This window comes from Pseudophryne corroboree, chromosome 6 (genome assembly GCF_028390025.1).
Source record: "Pseudophryne corroboree isolate aPseCor3 chromosome 6, aPseCor3.hap2, whole genome shotgun sequence".
Classification (NCBI taxonomy): domain Eukaryota; kingdom Metazoa; phylum Chordata; class Amphibia; order Anura; family Myobatrachidae; genus Pseudophryne; species Pseudophryne corroboree.
The window spans coordinates 781120202-781145600 of record NC_086449.1 but is presented as its reverse complement, the minus strand read 5'-3'; the positions used below and the strand labels follow the sequence as shown (position 1 = coordinate 781145600).

The 25399-nt window shown below is 49.6% G+C and overlaps 1 protein-coding gene across 2 annotated transcripts in view; it reads left to right on the top strand.

Annotated features, from left to right (window-relative positions):
* HMMR (hyaluronan mediated motility receptor) overlaps positions 1–25399 on the top strand; it is a 106002-nt gene that overhangs the window by 23271 nt on the left and 57332 nt on the right. For both annotated transcript variants that reach the window (XM_063928745.1, XM_063928744.1), the window contains exon 4: positions 10932–11009. In XM_063928745.1, coding sequence (XP_063784815.1) covers positions 10932–11009 — 78 coding nt within the window. The remainder of the gene's footprint in view (positions 1–10931; positions 11010–25399) is intronic.

The window sequence follows — 25399 nt, the reverse complement described above, 5'->3', positions numbered from 1 at the left end:
TGGGCCAGCGCTTACCCCCTACACTGGTCCAGAAGCCTGTCGGGGTCCTCTGATCTCAGCCAACACTAATTCCTCAGGCCAGTATAATCCATGAAGAGCGGGAAGACTGCGCCATTAAGGGGGCGGAGCTTCTCAGAGGACCCAGCAGCATTTCAGCTCCATTTTCCTGCCTGCACAGCGCTGAGAAGGAGAATCTGGTCTCTCCACAGCAACTCCAGCGATCTGTAAATGGTACCAGGGGGTTGTGGAAGGGGGGGAGACTGTAATACGACTGTGTGTCCTATTAAGGTGCACAGTCAGCTCTGCTAAGGGGTCTCCCTTTAGTAAAAGCGCTGTGTGTGGGTTGGCTCCAATCTGTGTCTCTTGCCATTCTTGGGGGGGGGGGGGGGGGACGGTCTGCCCTCACCTGTGTGTGGATGGATAGATATAGTGTGTTTCCTCAAGTAAGGTAGCCAACCACTTTACTACAGCCTTTGCAATCCATGCACTAGCAATAGTGGGACGTAATATGGCCCCTGAAGCAGTGTACATTGATTTCAGTGTGTTATAAATTTTCCAATCAGCTGGCTCCTTTAAGGCAGTAGATCCTGAAACGGGTAAAACCACGTTCTTTGAGAGCCTGGACACCGATGCGTCAACAATCGGCGTGTTTTCCCCATTTTTTCCTATCCTCCTCAGGGAAAGGAAACGCCACCTGTACCCGTTTAGGGATTAGGAATTTCTCTGGGTTTTCCCATGCTCTCTCAAATATAGCATTCAATTCCTTTGACGCAGGGAAGGTTAGCGAGGCTTTTTTATTTCCAGTGAAAAAAGCCTCCTCAACCTTGTCAGGTGTGGTATTATTAATATTCAACACATCCCTGATAGCCTCCATCAATTGCACCCCTTTTGCAAGGGATGCGGAGCCCCGCGACACATCCCCATCACAGTCTGTGGTGTCCGTATCGGTATCCGTGTCGTCTTGTGTGACATGCACAAGCGCTCGTTTTTGGGGGTATATAGCGGAGCGTCCTGAGGTACCAGAAACCAGCCACACTGCCATAGAGTTCTGTAATACCTGGGTTGCAGATTCATTACTTGTAACCCTGTCAGAAATCTGAGAAATCCACGATTTGATAGAGGAAAACCACTCAGGCTCCCTTGCTGGTATCTCTGCTAAACCAGTGCTATCCTGAATCCAGGTCAGGCTCTCTTTGGGGAAGCTCTAGACGCGTGTATATCCACGGCTACAGCGGGTAAGTCTGTTTCTTCCCTCAACAGCACCTGCTCTGAAGAAATCCTTCTCTTCATCTACAACACAGTCCATTCGGCCTAACAAGCCTAGAAAGGCCAGACTGTCCAATACCTTCTTTAGGGGTGGTCGAGTTGAGTCCAAGAAACCTGCCGCTGCAGGTTCCCAGAAACAAAAGCCTGCTTCAGGTACACCAAAGTCCTCTGCATGACTGTGGACCGCACGGCCTGGAGGTGGGGCCAGTGGGAGCGAGACTCAAACAATTCAGTCACGTCTGGGTATTGTCCGGCCTGGATCCCTGGGTGATAGATATTATATCCCAGGGATACAGGCTGGAATTTCAAAGTCTCCCTCCTCATCGTTTTTCAAATCAGGCTTGCCAGCTCCAACAGCACTGTATTACAAGAGGCTGTCCAAATGCTGGTGGAGGCACAGATCATTGTGCCAGTTCCTCCTCCTGCGCAGGCCACAGGTAACTATTCAAACCTTTTTCGTGGTACTGAAACCGGATAGTTCGGTCAGGCCCATTCTGAACCTAAAATCATTGAACCCCTTTCTAAAGGAGTTCAAGATGGAGTCTCTCAGGGCGGTGATATCAGGTCTGGAAGAAGGGGAATTCCTGGTATCCCTGGATATCAAGGATGCGTACCTCCACATTCCGATATGGATGCCAGATCAGGCTGATCTCCGTTTAGCTTTGCTGGACTGTCATTTCCAGTTCCATGCCCTGCCATTCGGCCTCGCCACAGCACCGAGGGTGTTTTACCAAGGTGATGGCAGAGATGATGGTTCTCCTCTGCAAACAAGGGGTGAACATCATTCCATATCTGGACGATCTGCTGATAAAGGCATCGTCCAAGGAGAATCTGCTGCATTCCATTGTTCTCACAACACGCCTCCTCAAGAGTCATGGTTGGATTCTGAATCTTCCAAAGTCACATTTGGAACCAACCCAGAGGTTGTCCCTTCTGGGAATGATCCTAGACACAGAAGTGCAGAAGGTGTTTCTTCCGCAGGAAAAGGCGTTGGTAATACAGACTATGGTCCGGGATGTCCTGGGTGTCTTTTAATCAATGCATTCGCCTGTTGGGAAAGATGTTGGCCTCTTACGAGGCTCTCCAATACGGGAGGTTCCACACTCGAACCTTCCAACTGGATCTTCTGGACAAGTGGTCGGGATCTCATCTCCACATGCACCAGAGAATTCGTCTGTCGCCGAAGGCCAGGATTTTGCTCCTCTGGTGGTTACAATTACCTCACTTTCTGGAGGGCTGCAGATTCAGGATTGGGTCCTTCTAACCACGGATGCGAGCCTTCGGGGCTGGGGAGCAGTCACTCAAGGTGTAACTTTCCAAGGACGGTAGTCAAGCCTGGAAGCCGGCCTGCCCATCAACATCCTGGAACGAAGAGCCGTCTAAAACTGTGTTCTTCAGGCGGCCCCTCTTCTAAGAAACGGGCCATTCAAGTGCAGTCGGACAATGTAACAGTGGCTTACATAAACCGACAGGGCGGAACGAAGAGCAGAGCGGCAATGTCAGAGTTGACAAGAATACTCCTCTGGACAGAAAAACACGCGTTGGCGCGGTCAGCCATCTTCATTCCAGGAGTAGACAAATGGGAAGCAGACTTCCTCAGCAGACACGATCTCCATCCCAGGAGAGTGGGGTCTCCATCCGGAAGTATTCAAGAAAATAACAGACCTTTGGGGATTACCCCAAATAGACATGATAGCCTCACGTCTCAACAAGAAGCTTCAGCGTTATTGTTCCAGGTCGAGGGACCCACAAGCAGTGGCAGTGGACGCCCTGGTGTCTCCCTGGGTGTTCCAGTCAGTGTACTTGTTTCCACCACTCCCACTCATCCCAAGAATCCTAAAGGCCATAAGGAGAACAAGTGTTCGAGCGATCCTCATTGCTCCAGACTGGCCAAGAAGGGCTTGGTACGCGGACCTTCTGAAACTACTGCAAGAAGAACTGAGGCCTCTTCCTCTTCGGGAGGATCTGCTGCAGCAGGGGCCATTTGCCTATCAAGACTTACCACGGCTACGTTTGACGGCATGGAAGTTGAGTGCCTGAATCTTGCTCGGAAGGGCATTCTGAAGAAGGTCATTCCTACCGTGATACAGGCTAGGAAAGGGGTAACGTCTAAATGTTACCATCGTATTTGGAAGAAATATGTCTCTTGGTGTGAATCCCAAGAAGTTTCCTACGGTGGAGTTTCAACTCGGATGTTTTCTCCTCTTCCTGCAGGCAGGTGTGGATATGGGCTTGAGGTTGGGATCTGTGAAGGTCCAGATTTCTTCCCCCTCCATCTTCTTCCAGAAGCAATTGGCTGACCTCCCCGATGTTCAGACTTTTTTGAAGGGAGTTCTGCACATCCAACCTCCCTTTGTACCGCCTACGGCACCTTGGGTGCTGCAGTTCCTCCAGTCGGATTGGTTTGAGCCTCTACAGGAGGTTGAGGTCAAATTTCTTACATGGAAGGCGGTCACGTTGTTGGCCTTAGCTTCTGCTAGACGCGTGTCCGAATTGGAGGCTTTATCCTGTAAAAGCCCTTACTAGATCTTCCACGAAGATGGAGCTGAGCTCCGGATACGTAAGCAGTTTCTTCCGATGGTTGTGTTGGCATTTCATATCAACCTATTGTGGTGCCAGTGGTTACCGACTCCTCAATGACATCAAAGTCCTTGGTTGTTGTAAGGGCTCTGAAGATATGTGAAGAGAACTTTTCGTCACAAAGTCGGACTCTCTGTTTGTCCTATATGATCCCAAGAAAATTGTGTGTCCTGCTTCTAAGCAGACAATTTCTCGCTAGATTCGGTTCACTATCCAACATGCTTATTCTACGGCAGGACTGCCGTGTCCAAGATCTGTTAACGCCCACTCTACTCGTAAGGTGGGGTCTTCCTGGGTGGCTGCCCGGGGTGTCTCGGCAGTGCAACTTTGCAGAGATGCAACTTGGTCTGGGTCGAACACGTTTGCAAATTTTTACAAGTTCGATACTTTGACTGAATTTCAGATCATCAGAGGCCAATCAGTTCTCCAGGAGCCTCCGTGCTCTCCCTCCCATTCTGGGAGCTTTGGTACATCCCCATGGTACTAATGTGGACCCCAGCATCCTCTAGGACGTAAGAGAAAATAGGATTACCGGTAAATCCTTTTCGCGTAGTCCGTAGAGGATGCTGGGCGCCCGCCCAGCACTTCGTTTTCCTGCAACCGTTATCTGGTTCAGTACATCTTTGTTTAGTTATGTACTGCATTGTTACTTGGTAAGTAATGTTTCAGCAGTTGCTGAGTTTCAAGCTGGTTAGCTTGATGTGCCTTGTATGTGTGAGCTGGTATGAATCTCGCCACTATCTGTGTTAAATCCTATTTTCTTGCTGGGGGTGTGTCTCTACTTTGATGCTTCTAGCACACTCTGGTCTCTATCTCATCACTGAGGTACAGTCCTGGAAGCACCACAGCAGAGAGCGACATCTAGGCAGGAAAGAACTGCATTGGTTTTGAAAGGTGCAGGGACCTAGAATGAACACTGTGTGATAGTGGCCCAGTGTACACTCCCTATTTAATATAATTTTTATTTTTTTTATGTTTTTGTAATGCATTTTAGCATAGCACATATAGCTTGGATGTATAGTGACTGACTACCTTTTTGTTTTTATTAGTCCTTGTTTAATTTTATCCCACTAAAAAAAATATATATATATTTATTTTTCTCTATCGTCCTAGTGGATGCTGGGGTTCCTGAAAGGACCATGGGGAATAGCGGCTCCGCAGGAGACAGGGCACAAAAAGTAAAGCTTTTCCAGATCAGGTGGTGTGCACTGGCTCCTCCCCCTATGACCCTCCTCCAGACTCCAGTTAGATTTTTGTGCCCGGCCGAGAAGGGTGCAATCTAGGTAGCTCTCCTAAAGAGCTGCTTAGAAAAAGTTTAGCTAGGTTTTTTATTTTACAGTGATTCCTGCTGGCAACAGGATCACTGCAGCGAGGGACTGAGGGGAGAAGGAGTCAACTCACCTGCGTGCAGGATGGATTGGCTTCTTGGCTACTGGACATCAAGCTCCAGAGGGACGATCACAGGTACAGCCTGGATGGTCACCGGAGCCGCGCCGCCGGCCCCCTTGCAGATGCTGAAGTCAGAAGAGGTCCAGAATCGGCGGCTGAAGACTCCTGCAGTCTTCTAAAGGTAGCGCACAGCACTGCAGCTGTGCGCCATTTTCCTCTCAGCACACTTCACACGCAGTCACTGAGGGTGCAGGGCGCTGGGAGGGGGGCGCCCTGGGAGGCAAATGTAACCTATAAAAAGGCTAAAAATACCTCACATATAGCCCCTAGAGGCTATATGGAGATATTTAACCCCTGCCTGATTTCTCTAAATAGCGGGAGACGAGCCCGCCAGAAAAGGGGCGGGGCCTATCTCCTCAGCACACGGCGCCATTTCCTCTCACAGCTCCGCTGGTCAGGACGGCTCCCAGGTCTCTCCCCTGCACTGCACTACAGAAACAGGGTAAAACAGAGAGGGGGGGGGGGGCAAATTTATGGCGATATTTTGATATAACAAAGCAGCTATAAGGGAGCACTTATTATAAGGCTATCCCTGATATATATATATATATAGCGCTTTTGGTGTGTGCTGGCAAACTCTCCCTCTGTCTCCCCAAAGGGCTAGTGGGTCCTGTCTTCGTTAGGAGCATTCCCTGTGTGTCTGCTGTGTGTCGGTACGTGTGTGTCGACATGTATGAGGACGATATTGGTGTGGAGGCGGAGCAATTGCCAAATATGAGGATGTCACCCCCTAGGGAGTCGACACCAGAATGGATGCCTTTATTTATGGAACTACGGGATAGTGTCAACACGCTAAAGCAGTCGTTTGACGACATGAAGCGGCCGGACAATCAATTAGTGCCTGTCCAGGCGACTCAAACACCGTCAGGGGCTGTGAAACGCCCTTTGCCTCAGTCGGTCGACACAGACCCAGACGCAGGCACTGACTCCAGTGATGACGGTGACGAATCAACCGTATTTTCCAGTAGGGCCACACGTTATATGATTTTGGCAATGAAGGAGGCGTTACATTTAGCTGATACTACAGGTACCACTAAACAGGGTATTATGTGGGGTGTGAAAAAACTACCTATAGTTTTTCCTGAATCAGAAGAATTAAATGACGTGTGTAATGAAGCGTGGGTTGCCCCTGATAAAAAGCTGATAATTTCAAAGAAATTATTGGCTTTATACCCTTTCCCGCCAGAGGTTAGGGAGCGCTGGGAAACACCTCCTAGGGTGGACAAGGCGCTAACACGCTTATCTAAACAAGTGGCGTTACCCTCTCCTGAGACGGCCGCACTTAAAGATCCATCAGATAGGAGGATGGAAAATATCCAAAAAAGTATATACACACATGCAGGTGTTATACTACGACCAGCTGTAGCGACTGCCTGGATGGGCAGTGCTGGGGTAGTTTGGTCAGAGTCCCTGATTGAAAATATTGATACCCTGGACAGGGACAATATTTTACTGTCGTTAGAACAAATAAAGGATGCATTTCTTTATATGCGTGATGCACAGAGGGATATCTGCACACTGGCATCACGGGTAAGTGCTATGTCCATTTCGGCCAGAAGAGCTTTATGGACGCGACAGTGGACAGGCGATGCGGATTCAAAACGGCATATGGAAGTTTTGCCGTATAAAGGGGAGGAGTTATTTGGAGTCGGTCTATCAGATTTGGTGGCCACGGCTACAGCCGGGAAATCCACCTTTCTACCTCAAGTCACTCCCCAACAGAAAAAGGCACCGACCTTTCAACCGCAGCCCTTTCGTTCCTTTAAAAATAAGAGAGCAAAGGGCTATTCATATCTGCCACGAGGCAGAGGTCGAGGGAAGAGACAGCAACACGCAGCTCCTTCCCAGGAACAGAAGCCCTCCCCGGCTTCTACAAAAGCCTCAGCATGACGCTGGGGCTTCTCAAGCGGACTCGGGGACGGTGGGCGGTCGTCTCAAAAATTACAGCGCGCAGTGGGCTCACTCGCAGGTAGATCCCTGGATCCTGCAGATAATATCTCAAGGGTACAGGTTGGAATTAGAGACCGATCCACCTCGCCGTTTCCTGAAGTCTGCTTTACCAACGTCCCCCTCCGAAAGGGAGACGGTTTTGGAAGCCATTCACAAGCTGTACTCTCAGCAGGTGATAGTCAAGGTACCTCTTCTACAACAAGGGAAGGGGTATTATTCCACTCTTTTTGTGGTACCGTAGCCGGATGGCTCGGTAAGGCCTATTCTAAATCTGAAGTCCTTGAACCTGTACATAAAGAAGTTCAAGTTCAAGATGGAGTCACTCAGAGCAGTGATAGCGGACCTGGAAGAGGGGGACTTTATGGTATCCTTGGACATCAAGGATGCGTATCTCCACGTTCCAATTTACCCCTCACACCAGGGGTACCTCAGGTTCGTTGTACAAAACTGTCACTATCAGTTTCAGACGCTGCCGTTCGGATTGTCCACGGCACCTCGGATCTTTACAAAGGTAATGGCCGAGATGATGATTCTTCTTCGAAGAAAAGGCATATTAATTATCCCATACTTGGACGATCTCCTAATAAGGGCAAGGTCCAGAGAACAGCTAGAGATGGGATTAGCACTGTCTCAAGAAGTGCTAAAACAGCACGGGTGGATTCTGAATATTCCAAAATCCCAGTTAATGCCGACAACTCGTCTGCTGTTCCTAGGGATGATTCTGGACACGGTTCAGAAAAAGGTTTTTCTCCCGGAGGAAAAAGCCAAGGAGTTATCCGAGCTTGTCAGGAACCTCCTAAAACCAGGAAAGGTGTCTGTACATCAATGCACAAGAGTCCTGGGAAAAATGGTGGCTTCTTACGAAGCAATTCCATTCGGCAGATTCCACGCAAGAATTTTCCAAAGGGATCTGTTGGACAAATGGTCAGGGTCGCATCTTCAGATGCACCTACGGATAACCCTGTCTCCAAGGACAAGGGTGTCTCTTCTGTGGTGGTTGCAGAGTCCTCATCTATTGGAGGGCCGCAGATTCGGCATACAGGATTGGATCCTGGTGACCACGGACGCCAGCCTGAGAGGCTGGGGAGCAGTCACACAAGGAAGAAACTTCCAGGGAGTATGGACGAGTCTGGAAACGTCTCTTCACATAAACATTCTGGAACTAAGAGCAATATACAATGCTCTAAGCCAGGCAGAACCTCTGCTTCAGGGAAAACCGGTGTTGATCCAGTCGGACAACATCACGGCAGTCGCCCATGTGAACAGACAGGGCGGCACAAGAAGCAGGAGTGCAATGGCAGAAGCTGCAAGGATTCTTCGCTGGGCAGAGAATCATGTGATAGCACTGTCAGCAGTGTTCATCCCGGGAGTGGACAACTGGGAAGCAGACTTCCTCAGCAGACACGATCTTCACCCGGGAGAGTGGGGACTTCATCCAGAAGTCTTCCACATGCTGGTAACCCGTTGGGAAAGACCAATGGTGGACATGATGGCGTCTCGCCTCAACAAAAAACTGGACAGGTATTGCGCCAGGTCAAGAGATCCGCAGGCAATAGCTGTGGACGCGCTGGTAACGCCTTGGGTGTACCAGTCGGTGTATGTGTTTCCTCCTCTGCCTCTCATACCAAAAGTATTGAGAATTATACGGCAAAGAGGCGTAAGAACGATACTAGTGGTTCCGGATTGGCCAAGAAGGACTTGGTACCCGGAACTTCAAGAGATGATCACGGACGATCCGTGGCCTCTACCTCTAAGGAGGGACTTGCTTCAGCAGGGTCCCTGTCTGTTTCAAGACTTACCGCGGCTGCGTTTGACGGCATGGCGGTTGAACGCCGGATCCTAAAGGAAAAAGGCATGCCGGAAGAAGTCATTCCTACTTTGATTAAAGCAAGGAAGGAAGTAACCGTGCAACATTATCACCGAATTTGGCGAAAATATGTTGCGTGGTGCGAAGATCGGAGTGCTCCGACGGAGGAATTTCAACTGGGTCGATTCCTACATTTCCTGCAATCAGGATTGTCTATGGGTCTCAAATTGGGATCTATTAAGGTTCAAATTTCGGCCCTGTCGATTTTCTTTCAAAAAGAATTGGCTTCAGTCCCTGAAGTCCAGACCTTTGTTAAGGGAGTGCTGCATATACAGCCTCCTGTGGTGCCTCCAGTGGCACCGTGGGATCTCAATGTGGTTTTGGACTTTCTAAAATCTCATTGGTTTGAACCACTAAATAAGGTGGATTTGAAATATCTCACTTGGAAAGTGACCATGCTTCTAGCCCTGGCTTCTGCCAGGAGAGTATCAGAATTGGCAGCTTTATCTTACAAAAGCCCATATCTGATTTTCCATTCGGACAGGGCAGAACTGCGGACTCGTCCGCATTTTCTCCCTAAGGTGGTGTCAGCATTTCATCTGAACCAGCCTATTGTAGTGCCTGCGGCTACAAGTGACTTGGAGGACTCCAAGTTACTGGACGTTGTCAGAGCATTAAAAATATATATTGCAAGGACAGCTGGAGTCAGAAAATCTGACTCGTTGTTTATATTGTATGCACCCAACAAGATGGGTGCTCCTGCGTCTAAGCAGACGATTGCTCGTTGGATCTGTAGCACAATCCATCTTGCACATTCTGTGGCAGGCCTGCCACAGCCTAAATCTGTAAAGGCCCACTCCACAAGGAAGGTGGGCTCATCTTGGGCGGCTGCCCGAGGGGTCTCGGCGTTACAACTTTGCCGAGCAGCTACGTGGTCAGGGGAGAACACGTTTGTAAAATTTTACAAATTTGATACTCTGGCTAAGGAGGACCTGGAGTTCTCTCATTCGGTGCTGCAGAGTCATCCGCACTCTCCCGCCCGTTTGGGAGCTTTGGTATAATCCCCATGGTCCTTTCAGGAACCTCAGCATCCACTAGGACGATAGAGAAAATAAGATTTTACTTACCGATAAATCTATTTCTCGGAGTCCGTAGTGGATGCTGGGCGCCCATCCCAAGTGCGGATTATCTGCATAAATTGTACATAGTTATTGTTAACTAATTCGGGTTATTGTTGAAGGAAGCCATCTTTCAGAGGCTCCGCTGTTATCATACTGTTAACTGGGTTTAGATCACAGGTTGTACGGTGTGATTGGTGTGGCTGGTATGAGTCTTACCCGGGATTCAAAATCCTCCTTTATTGTGTACGCTCGTCCGGGCACAGTACCTAACTGGAGTCTGGAGGAGGGTCATAGGGGGAGGAGCCAGTGCACACCACCTGATCTGGAAAAGCTTTACTTTTTGTGCCCTGTCTCCTGCGGAGCCGCTATTCCCCATGGTCCTTTCAGGAACCCCAGCATCCACTACGGACTCCGAGAAATAGATTTATCGGTAAGTAAAATCTTATTTTTATAAGTTAACATAAATGTGCCCTGTGTGTGTTTGGGGGGTCGTTGGGTATAATTTTGTTTATGTGCCTCTTGTGAGGATGCAGCTTCTTGTTCAGGGAGCACACAGAGTTGAGACTTTGGTCTGTGGACTATGCTGATCGTGAGTGGTGCATTAATATCTGATGGGGAGGGCCTTGGGAATTGATGAGTTCCTAGGTGGGCGCAGTTGTGTACTACATATTGCGTCCAATGCAAGTTATAACTTTTATAAAGCAAGAACGTATTGTGCAGTGCTGCACAATAACTCATCCAGTGCTTGTGTATTACAGCCAAACCTGAGGCAGAAGGCGGAGAAAGATGTGGAATTCATCAGAGAACTGAAGAAACAGAAAGCTTTGGAGAATGAGGTGAGTGACTGTTTTATGTCTATCCTCTTCTGCTTTTAGGCTCCATACAAACAGCCTCCAATTTCAAAGTTTGGATGACCATAAGTTGACCATGGTTTCTCCTTCTTTCTTCCCTGATATTAAAGTCTAACATTTCTCTGACGTCCGTAGTGGATGCTGGGACTCCGTCAGGACCATGGGGATTAGCGGCTCCGCAGGAGACAGGGCACAAAAATAAAAGCTTTAGGACTAGGTGGTGTGCACTGGCTCCTCCCCCTATGACCCTCCTCCAAGCCTCAGTTAGGTTTTTGTGCCCGTCCGAGCAGGGTGCAATCTAGGTGGCTCTCCTAAAGAGCTGCTTAGAAAAAGTTATTAGGTTTTTTATTTTCAGTGAGTCCTGCTGGCAACAGGCTCACTGCAACGAGGAACTTAGGGGAGAAGAAGTGAACTCACCTGCGTGCAGGATGGATTGGCTTCTTAGGCTACTGGACACCATTAGCTCCAGAGGGATCGAACACAGGCCCAGCCATGGAGTCCGGTCCCGGAGCCGCGCCGCCGACCCCCTTGCAGATGCCGAAAAGTGAAGAGGTCCAGAAACCGGCGGCAGAAGACTTTTCAGTCTTCATGAGGTAGCGCACAGCACTGCAGCTGTGCGCCATTGTTGTCAGCACTCTTCACACCAGCGGTCACTGAGGGTGCAGGGCGCTGGGGGGGGGCGCCCTGGGCAGCAATGATAATACCTTGTTCTGGCTAAAAATACATCACATATAGCCCCTGGGGCTATATGGATGTATTTAACCCCTGCCAGGTCTCACAAACACCGGGAGAAGAGCCCGCCGAAATAGGGGGCGGGGCCTATCTCCTCAGCACACCGCCATTTTCCTGCACAGCTCCGCTGCGAGGAAGGCTCCCAGGACTCTCCCCTGCACTGCACTACAGAAACAGGGTAAAAAAACAGAGAGGGGGGGCACTTTTTTGGCGATATTGATATATTAAGCTGCTATAAAGGAAACAACACTTCTGTAGGGTTGTTCCTATATATTGATAGCGCTTGGGTGTGTGCTGGCAAACTCTCCCTCTGTCTCCCCAAAGGGCTAGTGGGGTCCTGTCTTCGATAAGAGCATTCCCTGTGTGTCTGCTGTGTGTCGGTACGTGTGTGTCAACATGTATGAGGACGATGTTGGTGTGGAGGCGGAGCAATTGCCGGTAATGGTGATGTCACCCCCTAGGGAGTCGACACCGGAATGGATGGCTTTGTTTATGGAATTACGTGATAATGTCAGCACGTTACAAAAATCAGTTGACGACATGAGACGGCCGGCAAACCAGTTAGTACCTGTCCAGGCGTCTCAGACACCGTCAGGGGCTGTAAAACGCCCTTTACCTCAGTCGGTCGACACAGACCCAGACACGGACACCGAATCTAGTGTCGACGGTGAAGAAACAAACGTATTTTCCAGTAGGGCCACACGTTATATGATCACGGCAATGAAGGAGGCTTTGCATATCTCTGATACTGCAAGTACCACAAAAAGGGGTATTATGTGGGGTCTGAAAAAACTACCTGTAGTTTTTCCTGAATCAGAGGAATTGAATGAAGTGTGTGATGAAGCGTGGGTTAACCCCGATAGAAAACTGCTAATTTCAAAGAAGTTATTGGCATTATATCCTTTCCCGCCAGAGGTTAGGGCGCGCTGGGAAACACCCCCTAGGGTGGATAAGGCACTCACACGCTTATCAAAACAAGTGGCGTTACCGTCTCCTGAAACGGCCGCCCTCAAGGATCCAGCTGATAGGCTGGAAACTACCCTGAAAAGTATATACACTCATACTGGTGTTATACTGCGACCAGCCATCGCCTCAGCATGGATGTGCAGTGCTGGGGTGGTTTGGTCGGATTCCCTGACTGAAAATATTGATACCCTGGATAGGGACAGTATTTTATTGACTATAGAGCAATTAAAGGATGCTTTTCTTTATATGCGAGATGCTCAGAGGGATATTTGCACTCTGGCATCGAGAGTAAGTGCGATGTCCATATCTGCCAGAAGAAGTTTATGGACGCGACAGTGGTCAGGTGATGCGGATTCCAAACGGCATATGGAAGTATTGCCGTATAAAGGGGAGGAATTATTTGGGGTCGGTCTATCGGATTTGGTGGCCACGGCAACAGCCGGGAAATCCACCTTTTTACCTCAGGTCCCCTCGCAACAGAAAAAGACACCGTCTTTTCAGCCGCAGTCCTTTCGTTCCTATAAGAACAAGCGGGCAAAAGGACAGTCATATCTGCCCCGAGGCAAAGGAAAGGGTAAGAGTGCACCAAGCAGCTCCCTCCCAGGAGCAGAAGCCCTCCCCGGCTTCTGCAAAGCCCTCAGCATGACGTTGGGGCTTTACAAGCGGACTCAGGGGCGGTGGGGGGTCGACTCAAGAATTTCAGCGCACAGTGGGCTCACTCACAGGTGGACCCCTGGATCCTGCAGGTAGTATCTCAGGGTTACAGGTTGGAATTCGAGAAGTCTCCCCCTCGCCGGTTCCTAAAGTCTGCTCTGCCAACGTCTCCCTCAGACAGGGCGACGGTATTGGAAGCCATTCACAAGCTGTATTCTCAGCAGGTGATAGTCAAGGTACCCCTCCTACAACAGGGAAAGGGGTATTATTCCACACTATTTGTGGTACCGAAGCCGGACGGCTCGGTAAGACCTATTCTAAATCTGAAATCTTTGAACCTGTACATACAAAAATTCAAGTTCAAGATGGAGTCACTCAGAGCAGTGATAGCGAATCTGGAAGAAGGGGACTTTATGGTGTCCCTGGACATCAAGGATGCTTACCTGCATGTCCCAATTTGCCCTTCACATCAAGGGTACCTCAGGTTCGTGGTGCAAAACTGTCATTATCAGTTTCAGACGCTGCCGTTTGGATTGTCCACGGCACCTCGGGTCTTTACCAAGGTAATGGCCGAAATGATGTTTCTTCTGCGAAGAAAAGGCGTATTAATTATCCCTTACTTGGACGATCTCCTGATAAGGGCAAGGTCCAGAGAACAGCTGGAGGACGTAGTAGCACTAACCCAAGTAGTGCTGCAACAGCACGGGTGGATTCTGAATTTTCCAAAATCTCAATTGACCCTGACGACACGTCTGCTGTTCCTGGGAATGATTCTGGACACTGTTCAGAAAAAGGTGTTTCTTCCGGAGGAGAAAGCCAGGGAGTTATCCGAACTTGTCAGGAACCTCCTAAAACCAGGAAAAGTATCTGTGCATCAATGCACAAGAGTCCTGGGAAAAATGGTAGCTTCTTACGAAGCGATTCCATTCGGCAGATTCCACGCACGAACTTTTCAGTGGGATCTGCTGGACAAATGGTCCGGATCGCATCTGCAGATGCATCAGCGGATAACTTTGTCTCCACGGACAAGGGTGTCTCTTCTGTGGTGGTTGCAGAGTGCTCATCTGTTAGAGGGCCGCAGATTCGGCATACAGGACTGGGTCCTGGTGACCACGGATGCCAGTCTGAGAGGCTGGGGAGCGGTCACACAGGGAAGAAACTTCCAGGGAGTGTGGTCAAGCCTGGAGATGTCTCTTCACATAAATATACTGGAGCTAAGAGCGATTTACAATGCTCTAAGCCTGGCAAAACCCCTGCTTCAGGGTCAGCCGGTGTTGATCCAGTCGGACAACATCACGGCAGTCGCCCACGTAAACAGACAGGGCGGCACAAGAAGCAGGAGGGCAATGGCAGAAGCTGCAAGGATTCTTCGCTTGGCGGAAGATCATGTGATAGCACTGTCAGCAGTGTTCATTCCGGGAGTGGACAACTGGGAAGCGGACTTCCTCAGCAGACACGATCTACACCCGGGAGAGTGGGGACTTCATCCAGAAGTCTTCCACATGATTGTGAACCGTTGGGAAAAACCAAAGGTGGATATGATGGCGTCCCGCCTCAACAAAAAACTGGACAGGTATTGCGCCAGGTCAAGAGACCCTCAGGCAATAGCTGTGGACGCTCTGGTAACACCGTGGGTGTTCCAGTCAGTGTATGTGTTTCCTCCTCTGCCTCTCATACCAAAAGTACTGAGAATTATACGGCAAAGGGGAGTAAGAACGATACTCGTGGCTCCGGATTGGCCAAGAAGAACTTGGTACCCGGAACTTCAGGAGATGCTCACGGAAGATCCGTGGCCTCTACCTCTAAGACGGGACCTGCTTCAGCAGGGACCGTGTCTATTCCAAGACTTACCGCGGCTGCGTTTGACGGCATGGCGGTTGAACGCCGAATTCTAAGGGAAAAAGGCATTCCGGAAGAGGTCATCCCTACCCTGGTAAAAGCCAGGAAGGAGGTGACTGCACAACATTATCACCGCATTTGGAGAAAATATGTTGCGTGGTGTGAGGCCAGGAAGGCCCCGACGGAGGAATTTCAACTGGGTCGATTCCTACATTTCCTGCAAACAGGAGTGTCTATGGGCCTGAAATTAGGGTCCATTAAGGTTCAAATTTCGGCCCTGTCGATTTTCTTCCAGAAAGAATTGGCTTCAGTTCCTGAAGTCCAGACTTTTGTAAAAGGAGTACTACATATACAGCCCCCGGTTGTGGCTCCGTGGGATCTTAATGTAGTTTTGGATTTTCTCAAATCCCATTGGTTTGAGCCACTCAAATCGGTGGATTTGAAATATCTTACATGGAAAGTAACCATGCTACTGGCCCTGGCTTCAGCCAGGAGAGTGTCAGAATTGGCGGCTTTATCGTATAAAAGCCCATATCTGATTTTCCATTCGGAAAGGGCAGAACTGCGGACGCGTCCTCAGTTTCTGCCTAAGGTGGTTTCAGCGTTTCACCTGAACCAGCCTATTGTGGTGCCTGCGGCTACTAGCGATTTGGAGGATTCCAAGTTGCTGGACGTTGTCAGGGCATTGAAAATATATATTTCAAGGATGGCTGGAGTCAGAAAATCTGACTCGCTGTTTATACTGTATGCACCCAACAAGCTGGGTGCTCCTGCTTCTAAGCAGACGATTGCTCGTTGGATTTGTAGCACAATTCAACTTGCACATTCTGTGGCAGGCCTGCCACAGCCTAAATCTATCAAGGCCCATTCCACAAGGAAGGTGGGCTCATCTTGGGCGGCTGCCCGAGGGGTCTCGGCATTACAACTCTGCCGAGCAGCTACGTGGTCGGGGGAGAACACGTTTGTAAAATTCTACAAATTTGATACCCTGGCTAAAGAGGACCTGGAGTTCTCTCATTCGGTGCTGCAGAGTCATCCGCACTCTCCCGCCCGTTTGGGAGCTTTGGTATAATCCCCATGGTCCTGACTGAGTCCCAGCATCCACTAGGACGTCAGAGAAAATAAGATTTTACTTACCGATAAATCTATTTCTCGTAGTCCGTAGTGGATGCTGGGCGCCCATCCCAAGTGCGGATTGTCTGCAATACTTGTACATAGTTATTGTTACAAAAAAATCTGGTTGTTATTGTTGTGAGCCGTCTGTTCAGAGGCTCCTACGTTTGTCATACTGTTAACTGGGTTCAGATCACAGGTTGTACGGTGTGATTGGTGTGGCTGGTATGAGTCTTACCCGGGATTCAAAATCCTTCCTTATTGTGTACGCTCGTCCGGGCACAGTATCCTAACTGAGGCTTGGAGGAGGGTCATAGGGGGAGGAGCCAGTGCACACCACCTAGTCCTAAAGCTTTTATTTTTGTGCCCTGTCTCCTGCGGAGCCGCTAATCCCCATGGTCCTGACGGAGTCCCAGCATCCACTACGGACTACGAGAAATAGATTTATCGGTAAGTAAAATCTTATTTTTCTTAACGTTGAGCTTGCAGTGCTTCAGGGTAAAAAATTTTTTTGTCATTTCTCCAGGTCAATGGTTTTTGTCCAAATTTCACGCTTTTTTTTTTTTTCTCTAACGTCCTAGTGGATGCTGGGGACTCCGTAAGGACCGTGGGGAATAGACGGGCTCCGCAGGAGACTGGGTACTCTAAGAGATTTAGTACTACTGGTGTGCACTGGCTCCTCCCTCTATGCCCCTCCTCCAGACCTCAGTTAGAATCTGTGCCCGGAAGGAGCTGGGTGCATTTTAGTGAGCTCTCCTGAGCTTGCTAATAAGAAAGTATTTTAGTTAGGTTTTTTATTTTCAGAGGGCTTCTGCTGGCAACAGACTCTCTGCTACGTGGGACTGAGGGTAGAGAAGCAAACCTACTAACTGCGGCTAGGTTGCGCTTCTTGGGCTACTGGACACCATTAGCTCCAGAGGGATCAAACACAGGAACTTAACCTTGGTCGTCCGTTCCCGGAGCCGCGCCGCCTTCCCCCTCGCAGAGCCAGAAGACAGAAGCCGGCGGGTTGAAGCAAGAAGACGTCAAAATCGGCGGCAGAAGTATCCGGTCTTCATATGAGGTAGCGCACAGCACTGCAGCTGTGCGCCATTGCTCCCACACTAACCCACACACTCCGGTCACTGTAGGGTGCAGGGCGCAGGGGGGGGCGCCCTGGGCAGCAATTGAGTACCTCCTGGCAAAAAAGCAGCATATATACAGCTGGGCACTGTAATATGCATGAACCCCCGCCATTATTTTTACACAAAATCGCGGGACAGAAGCCTGAGGGGGCGGGGCCTTCTTCCTCAGCACTCACCAGCGCCATTTTCTCTCCACAGCTCCGCTGAGAGGAAGCTCCCCAGGCTCTCCCCTGCAGACTCACGGTAGAAAGAGGGTAAAAAGAGAGGGGGGGCACATAAATTTAGCGCATTAATCATATATACAGCAGCTACTGGGTAAACACAAAGTTACTGTGTAATTCCTGGGTCATATAGCGCTGGGGTGTGTGCTGGCATACTCTGTCTCTCCAAAAGGCCTTGTGGGGGTCCTGTCCTCATATAGAGCATCCCCTGTGTGTGTGGTGTGTCGGTACGCTTGTGTCGACATGTTTGATGAGGAGGGCTATGTAGAGGCAGAGCAGGTGCAGATGAATGACGTGTCTCCGCCGACGGCGCCGACACCTGATTGGATGGATATGTGGAAGGTGTTAAATGATAATGTAAACTCCTTGCATAAAAGGTTGGATAAAGCTGAAACCTTGGGACAGTCCGGGGTCTCAGCCCATGCCTGATCCTACAGCACAGAGGCCGTCAGGGTCTCAGAAGCGCCCACTATCCCAAATTGTTGACACAGATATCGACACGGATTCTGACTCCAGTGTCGATGACGACGATGCAAAATTGCAGCCTAAAATGGCTAAAGCCATCCGCTACATGATTACAGCAATGAAGGATGTATTGCACATATCAGAGGTAAATACTGTCCCTGACAAGAGGGTTTATATGTATGGGGAGAAAAAGCAAGAGGTGACTTTTCCCCCTTCACATGAGTTAAATGAGTTATGTGAAAAAGCTTGGGATTCCCCCGATAGGAAAGTGCTGATTTCCAAAAGGTTACTTATGGCGTACCCTTTCCCGCCAACGGACAGGATGCGCTGGGAATCCTCCCCTAGGGTAGACAAAGCTCTGAAACGCTTATCTAAGAAGGTGGCCCTGCCGTCACAGGATACGGCCTCCCTAAAGGATCCTGCGGATAGGAAGCAGGAAAGTATCCTGAAGTCTGTTTATACTCATTCAGGTACTCTACTGAGGCCGGCAATTGCGTCGGCCTGGATGTGTAGTGCTGTAGCAGCATGGACAAATAGTCTGTCTGAGCAACTGGATACCTTAGACAAGGATACTATTTTACTGACCCTGGGGCATATAAAAGACGCTGTCCTATATATGAGGGATGCCCAGAGGGACATTTGCCTACTGGGCTCTAGAATAAATGCAATGTCAATTTCTGCCAGAAGGGTCCTGTGGACTCGGCAATGGACAGGTGATGCCGACTCCAAAAAGCACATGGAGGTCTTACCTTACAAGGGTGAGGAATTGTTTGGGGACGGTCTCTCGGACCTAGTTTCCACAGCTACGGCTGGGAAGTCAAATTTTTTTGCCATATATTCCCTCACAGCCTAAGAAAGCACCGTATTACCAAATGCAGTCCTTTCGATCACAAAGAAGCAAGAAAGTCAGAGGTGCATCCTTGCCAGAGGCAGGGGTAGAGGAAAGAAGCTGCACCATACAGCTAGTTCCCAGGAACAGAAATCCTCCCCGGCTTCCACTAAATCCACCGCATGACGCTGGGGCTCCACAGGTGGAACCAGGAGCGGTGGGGGCGCGTCTCCGAAATTTCAGCCACCAGTGGGTTTGCTCACAGGTGGATCCCTGGGCTATACAGATTGTGTCTCAGGGATACAAGCTGGAATTCGAAGTGATGTCCCCTCACCGTTACCTCAAATCGGCCCTGCCAGCTTCCCCCATGGAAAGGGAGGTAGCAGGTGGTGGTAAAGGTTCCTCTCCTTCAACAGGGAAGGGGATACTATTCCACAATGTTTGTGGTACCGAAACCGGACGGTTCGGTCAGACCCATATTGAATTTTTAAAGTCCCTGAACATTTATCTGAAAAGATTCAAGTTCAAAATGGAATCTCTCAGAGCGGTCATTGCAAGCCTGGAGGAGGGGGATTTTATGGCGTCTTTGGACATCAAGGATGCTTACTTGCATGTCCCCATTTATCCACCTCATCAGGAGTACCTCAGATTTGTGGTACAGGACTGTCATTACCAATTCCAGACGTTGCCGTTTGGGCTCTCCACGGCACCGAGAATATTTACCAAGATAATGGCGGAAATGATGGTGCTCCTGAGAAAGCAAGGAGTCACAATTATCCCATACTTGGACGATCTCATAAAGGCGAGGTCCAGAGAGCAGTTGCTGATCAGCGTAGCACACTCTCAGGAAGTGTTGCAACAGCACGGCTGGATTCTGAATATCCCAAAGTCTCAGCTGATTCCTACGACGCGTCTGCCCTTTCTGGGCATGATTCTGGACACAGACCAAAAGAAGGTGTTTCTCCCGGCGGAGAAGGCTCAGGAGCTCGTGACTCTAGTCGGAGACCTCTTTAAACCGAAACAGGTGTCTGTGCATCACTGCACATGAGTCCTGGGAAAGATGGTGGCATCATACGAAGCCATTCCCTTCGGCAGGTTCTATGCAAGGATCTTTCAGTGGGATCTGTTGGACAAGTGGTCCGGATCGCATCTTCAGATGCACCGGCTGATCACCCTGTCCCCCAGGGCCAGGGTGTCTCTTCTGTGGTGGCTGCAGAGTGCTCACCTTCTCGAGGGCCGCAGGTTCGGCATACAGAACTGGGTCCTGGTGACCACGGATGCGAGCCTCCGAGGATGGGGGGCAGTCACTCAGGGAAGAAACTTCCAAGGGTTGTGGTCAAGTCAGGAGGCTTGTCTGCACATAAATATCCTGGAATTAAGGGCCATATACAACGCCCTGAGTCAAGCGGAGCTGATTCAGTCAGACAACATCACCGCAGTGGCTCATGTAAACCGCCAGGGCGGCACAAGAAGCAGAGTGGCGATGGCGGAAGCCACCAGGATTCTTCGTTGGGCGGAGAATCACGTGCAAGCACTGTCAGCAGTGTTCATTCCGGGAGTGGACAACTGGGAAGCAGACTTCCTCAGCAGGCACGACCTCCACCCGGGAGAGTGGGGACTACATCAAGAAGTCTTCACGCAGATTACAAATCGTAGGGAATTGCCACAGGTGGACATGATGGCATCCCGCCTCAACAAAAAGCTAAAAAGGTATTGCGCCAGGTCAAGGGACCCTCAGGCGATAGCTGTGGACGCACTAGGGACACCGTGGGTGTTCCAGTCGGTCTATGTATTTCCTCCTCTTCCTCTCATACCCAAGGTGCTGAGAATCGTAAGAAAAAGAGGAGTGAGAACAATACTCATTGTTCCGGATTGGCCAAGAAGGACTTGGTACACGGAACTGCAAGAAATGCTCACAGAGGACCCATGGCCTCTGCCTCTCAGACAGGATCTGTTGCAACAGGGGCCCTGTCTGTTCCAAGACTTACCGTGGCTGCGTTTGACGGCATGGCGGTTGAACGCCGGATCCTAGCAGAAAAAGGTATTCTGGATGAAGTTATTCCTACGCTAATAAAGGCTAGGAAGGACGTGACCGCAAAACACTATCACCGTATATGGCGAAAATATGTTGCCTGGTTTGAGGCAAGGAAGGCCCCTACAGAGGAATTCCAGCTGGGCCGGTTCCTGCACTTCCTACAGTCTGGAGTGACTATGGGCTTGAAGTTGGGATCCATAAAGGTCCAGATTTCGGCCCTATCCATTTTCTTTCAAAAAGAACTGGCTTCTCTTCCTGAGGTTCAGACGTTTGTTAAGGGAGTGCTGCATATTCAGCCCCCTTTTGTGCCACCAGTGGCACCTTGGGATCTCAACGTGGTGTTGGGTTTCCTGAAATCCCACTGGTTTGAGCCACTTAAGACCGTGGAGCTAAAGTATCTCACGTGGAAGGTGGTCATGCTATTGGCCTTAGCTTCGGCTAGGCGTGTGTCAGAATTGGCGGCTTTGTCATGTAAAAGCCCCTATCTGGTTTTCCATGTGGACAGGGCAGAATTGCGGACTTGTCCACAATTTCTGCCGAAGGTGGTTTTATTTTTTCATTTGAACCAACCTATTGTGGTGCCTACGGCTACTCGTGACTTGGAGGATTCCAAGTTGCTTGATGTCGTCAGGGCTTTGAAGATTTATGTGGCCAGAACGGCTGGAGTCAGGAAAACTGACTCGCTGTTTATCCTGTATGCATCCAACAAGCTGGGTGCTCCTGCTTCAAAGCAAACTATTGCTCGCTGGATCTGTAACACGATTCAGCAGGCTCATTCTGCGGCTGGATTGCCGCATCCAAAATCGATAAAAGCCCATTCCACAAGGAAGGTGGGCTCTTCTTGGGCGGCTGCCCGAGGGGTCTCTGCATTACAGCTTTGCCGAGCAGCTACTTGGTCGGGTTCAAACACTTTTGCAAAATTCTACAAGTTTGATACCCTGGCTGAGGAGGACCTTGTGATTGCCCATTCGGTGCTGCAGAGTCATCCGCACTTTCCCGCCCGTTTGGGAGCTTTGGTATAATCCCCATGGTCCTTACGGAGTCCCCAGCATCCACTAGGACATTAGAGAAAATAACATTTTACTCACCGGTAAATCTATTTCTCGTAGTCCGTAGTGGATGCTGGGCGCCCGTCCCAAGTGCGGACTTTCTGCAATACGTGTATGTAGTTTTCTCTAACGTCCTAAGTGGATGCTGGGGACTCCGTAAGGACCATGGGGAATAGCGGCTCCGCAGGAGACTGGGCACATCTAAAGAAAGCTTTAGGACTATATGGTGTGCACTGGCTCCTCCCCCTATGACCCTCCTCCAAGCCTCAGTTAGATCTCTGTGCCCGAACGAGAAGGGTGCACACTAGGGGCTCTCCTGAGCTTCTTAGTGAAAGTTTTAGATTAGGTTTTTTATTTTCAGTGAGACCTGCTGGCAACAGGCTCACTGCATCGAGGGACTAAGGGGAGAAGAAGCGAACTCACCTGCGTGCAGAGTGGATTGGGCTTCTTAGGCTACTGGACATTAGCTCCAGAGGGACGATCACAGGCCCAGCTTGGATGGGTCCCAGAGCCGCGCCGCCGGCCCCCTTACAGAGCCAGAAGGCAGAAGAGGTCCGGAAAATCGGCGGCAGAAGACGTCCTGTCTTCAACAAGGTAGCGCACAGCACTGCAGCTGTGCGCCATTGCTCTCAGCACACTTCGGTCACTGAGGGTGCAGGGCGCTGGGGGGGGCGCCCTGAGACGCAATAAAAACACCTTGGATGGCAAAAAAAATGCATCACATATAGCTCCTGGGCTATATGGATGCATTTAACCCCTGCCAGAATCCATAAAAAAGCAGGAGAAAAGTCCGTGAAAAAGGGGCGGAGCCTATCTCCTCAGCACACTGGCGCCATTTTCCCTCACAGCTCCGTTGGAGGGAAGCTCCCTGTCTCTCCCCTGCAGTCACTACACTACAGAAAGGGTTAAAAAAAAAGAGAGGGGGGCACTAATTAGGCGCAGTATTAACTATACAGCAGCTATAAGGGGAAAAACACTTATATAAGGTTATCCCTGTATATGTATATATATATATATATGTGTATATATATATATATATATATATATATATATATATATATATATATATATATATATATATATATATATATATATATATATATATATATATAAAATATATATATATATATATAGCGCTCTGGTGTGTGCTGGCAAACTCTCCCTCTGTCTCCCCAAAGGGCTAGTGGGGTCCTGTCCTCTATCAGAGCATTCCCTGTGTGTGTGCTGTATGTCGGTACTTTTGTGTCGACATGTATGAGGAGAAAAATGATGTGGAGACGGAGCAGATTGCCTGTAATAGTGATGTCACCCCCTAGGGGGTCGACACCTGAGTGGATGAACTGTTGGAAGGAATTACGTGACAGTGTCAGCTCTGTATAAAAGACAGTGGTTGACATGAGACAGCCGGCTACTCAGCTTGTGCCTGTCCAGACGTCTCATAGGCCGTCAGGGGCTCTAAAGCACCCGTTACCTCAGATGGCAGATATAGACGCCGACACGGATACTGACTCCAGTGTCGACGGTGAAGAGACGAATGTGACTTCCAGTAGGGCCACACGTTACATGATTGAGGCAATGAAAAATGTTTTACACTTCTGATAATACGAGTACCACCAAAAAAGGGGTATTATGTTCGGTGAGGAAAAACTACCTGTAGTTTTCCTGAATCTGAGAAATTAAATGAGGTGTGTGATGATGCGTGGGTTTCCCCCCGATAACAACGGATAATTTCTAAAATGTTATTGGCATTATATCCTTTCCCGCCAGAGGTTAGGGTGCGTTGGGAAACACCCCATAGGGGGGATAAAGCGCTCACACGCTTGTAAGGGCTCTACCTTCGCCTGAGATGGCCGCCCTTAAGGATCCTGCTGATAGAAAGCAGGAGGGTATCCTAAAAGGTATTTACACACATACTGGTGTTATACTGCGACCAGCAATCGCCTCAGCCTGGATGTGCAGTGCTGGGTTGGCGTGGTCGGATTCCCTGACTGAAAATATTGATACCCTAGATAGGGACAGTATATTTTTGCCTATAGAGCATTTAAAAGATGCATTTTTATATATGCGTGATGCACAGCGGAATATTTGCCGACTGGCATCAAGTCTAAGCGCGTTGTCCATTTCTACCAGTAGAGGGTTATGGACACGTCAGTGGTCAGGTGATGCGTATTCCAAACGGCGTTTGGAAGTATTGCTTTATTAAGGGAGGAGTTATTTGGGGTCGGTCTTTCAGACCTGGTGGCCACGGCAACAGCTGTGAATTCCACGTTTGTACCCCAGGTCGCCTCTCAACATGAGAAGACGCCGTATTATCAGGCGCAGTCTTTTCGTGGACAAGCGGGCAAAAGGTTCCTCATTTCTGCCCCGTGACAGAGGGAGAGGAAAAAGGCTGCAGAAATCAGCCAGTTCCCAGGAACAGAAACCCTCTCCCGCCTCTGCCAAGCCCTCAGTATACGCTGGGGCTTTACAAGCAGAATCAGGCACGGTGGGGGGCCCGTCTCAATGAATTTCAGCGCGCAGTGGGCTCACTCGCAAGTAGACCCCTGGATCCTTCAGGTGATATCTCAGGGGTACAAATTAGAATTTGAGACGTCTCCCCCTCGCCGTTTCCTAAAGTCGGCTTTACCGATGTCTCCTTCTGACAGGGAGACAGTTTTGGAAGCCATTCACAAGCTGTATTCCCAGCAGGTGATAATCAAGATACCCCTCCTGCAACAGGGAACGGGGAATTATTCCACACTGTTGTGGTACCGAAGCCGGACGGCTCGGTGAGACGGATTCTAAATCTAAAATCTTTGAACACTTACGTACAGAGGTTCAAATTCGAGATTGAGTCACTCAGAGCAGTGATTGCGAACCTGGAAGAAGGGGACTACATGATGTCTCGGGACATCAAGGATGCTTACCTTCATGTCAAAATTTACCCTTCTCACCAAGGGTACCTCAGGTTTATGGTACAGAACTGTCACTATCGGTTCAGACGCTGCCGTATGGATGGTACACGGCACCCCGGGTCTTTACCAAGGTAATGGCCGAAATGATGATATTCCTTCGAAGGAAGTGAATTTTAGTTATCCCTTCCTTGGACAATTCCCTGATAAGGGTAAGATCCAGGGAACAGTTGGAGGTCGGTGTAGCACTATCTCAGGTAGTGTTGCGGCAGCACGATTGGATTCTCAATATTCCAAAATCGCACCTGGTTCCGACGACGTGTCTTCTGTTCCTAGGGATGATCCTGGACACAGTCCAGAAAAAGGTGTTTCTCCCGGAGGAGAAAGCCAGGGAGTTATCCGAGCTAGTCAGGAACCTCCTAAAACCGAGCCAAGTCTCAGTGCATCAATGCACAAG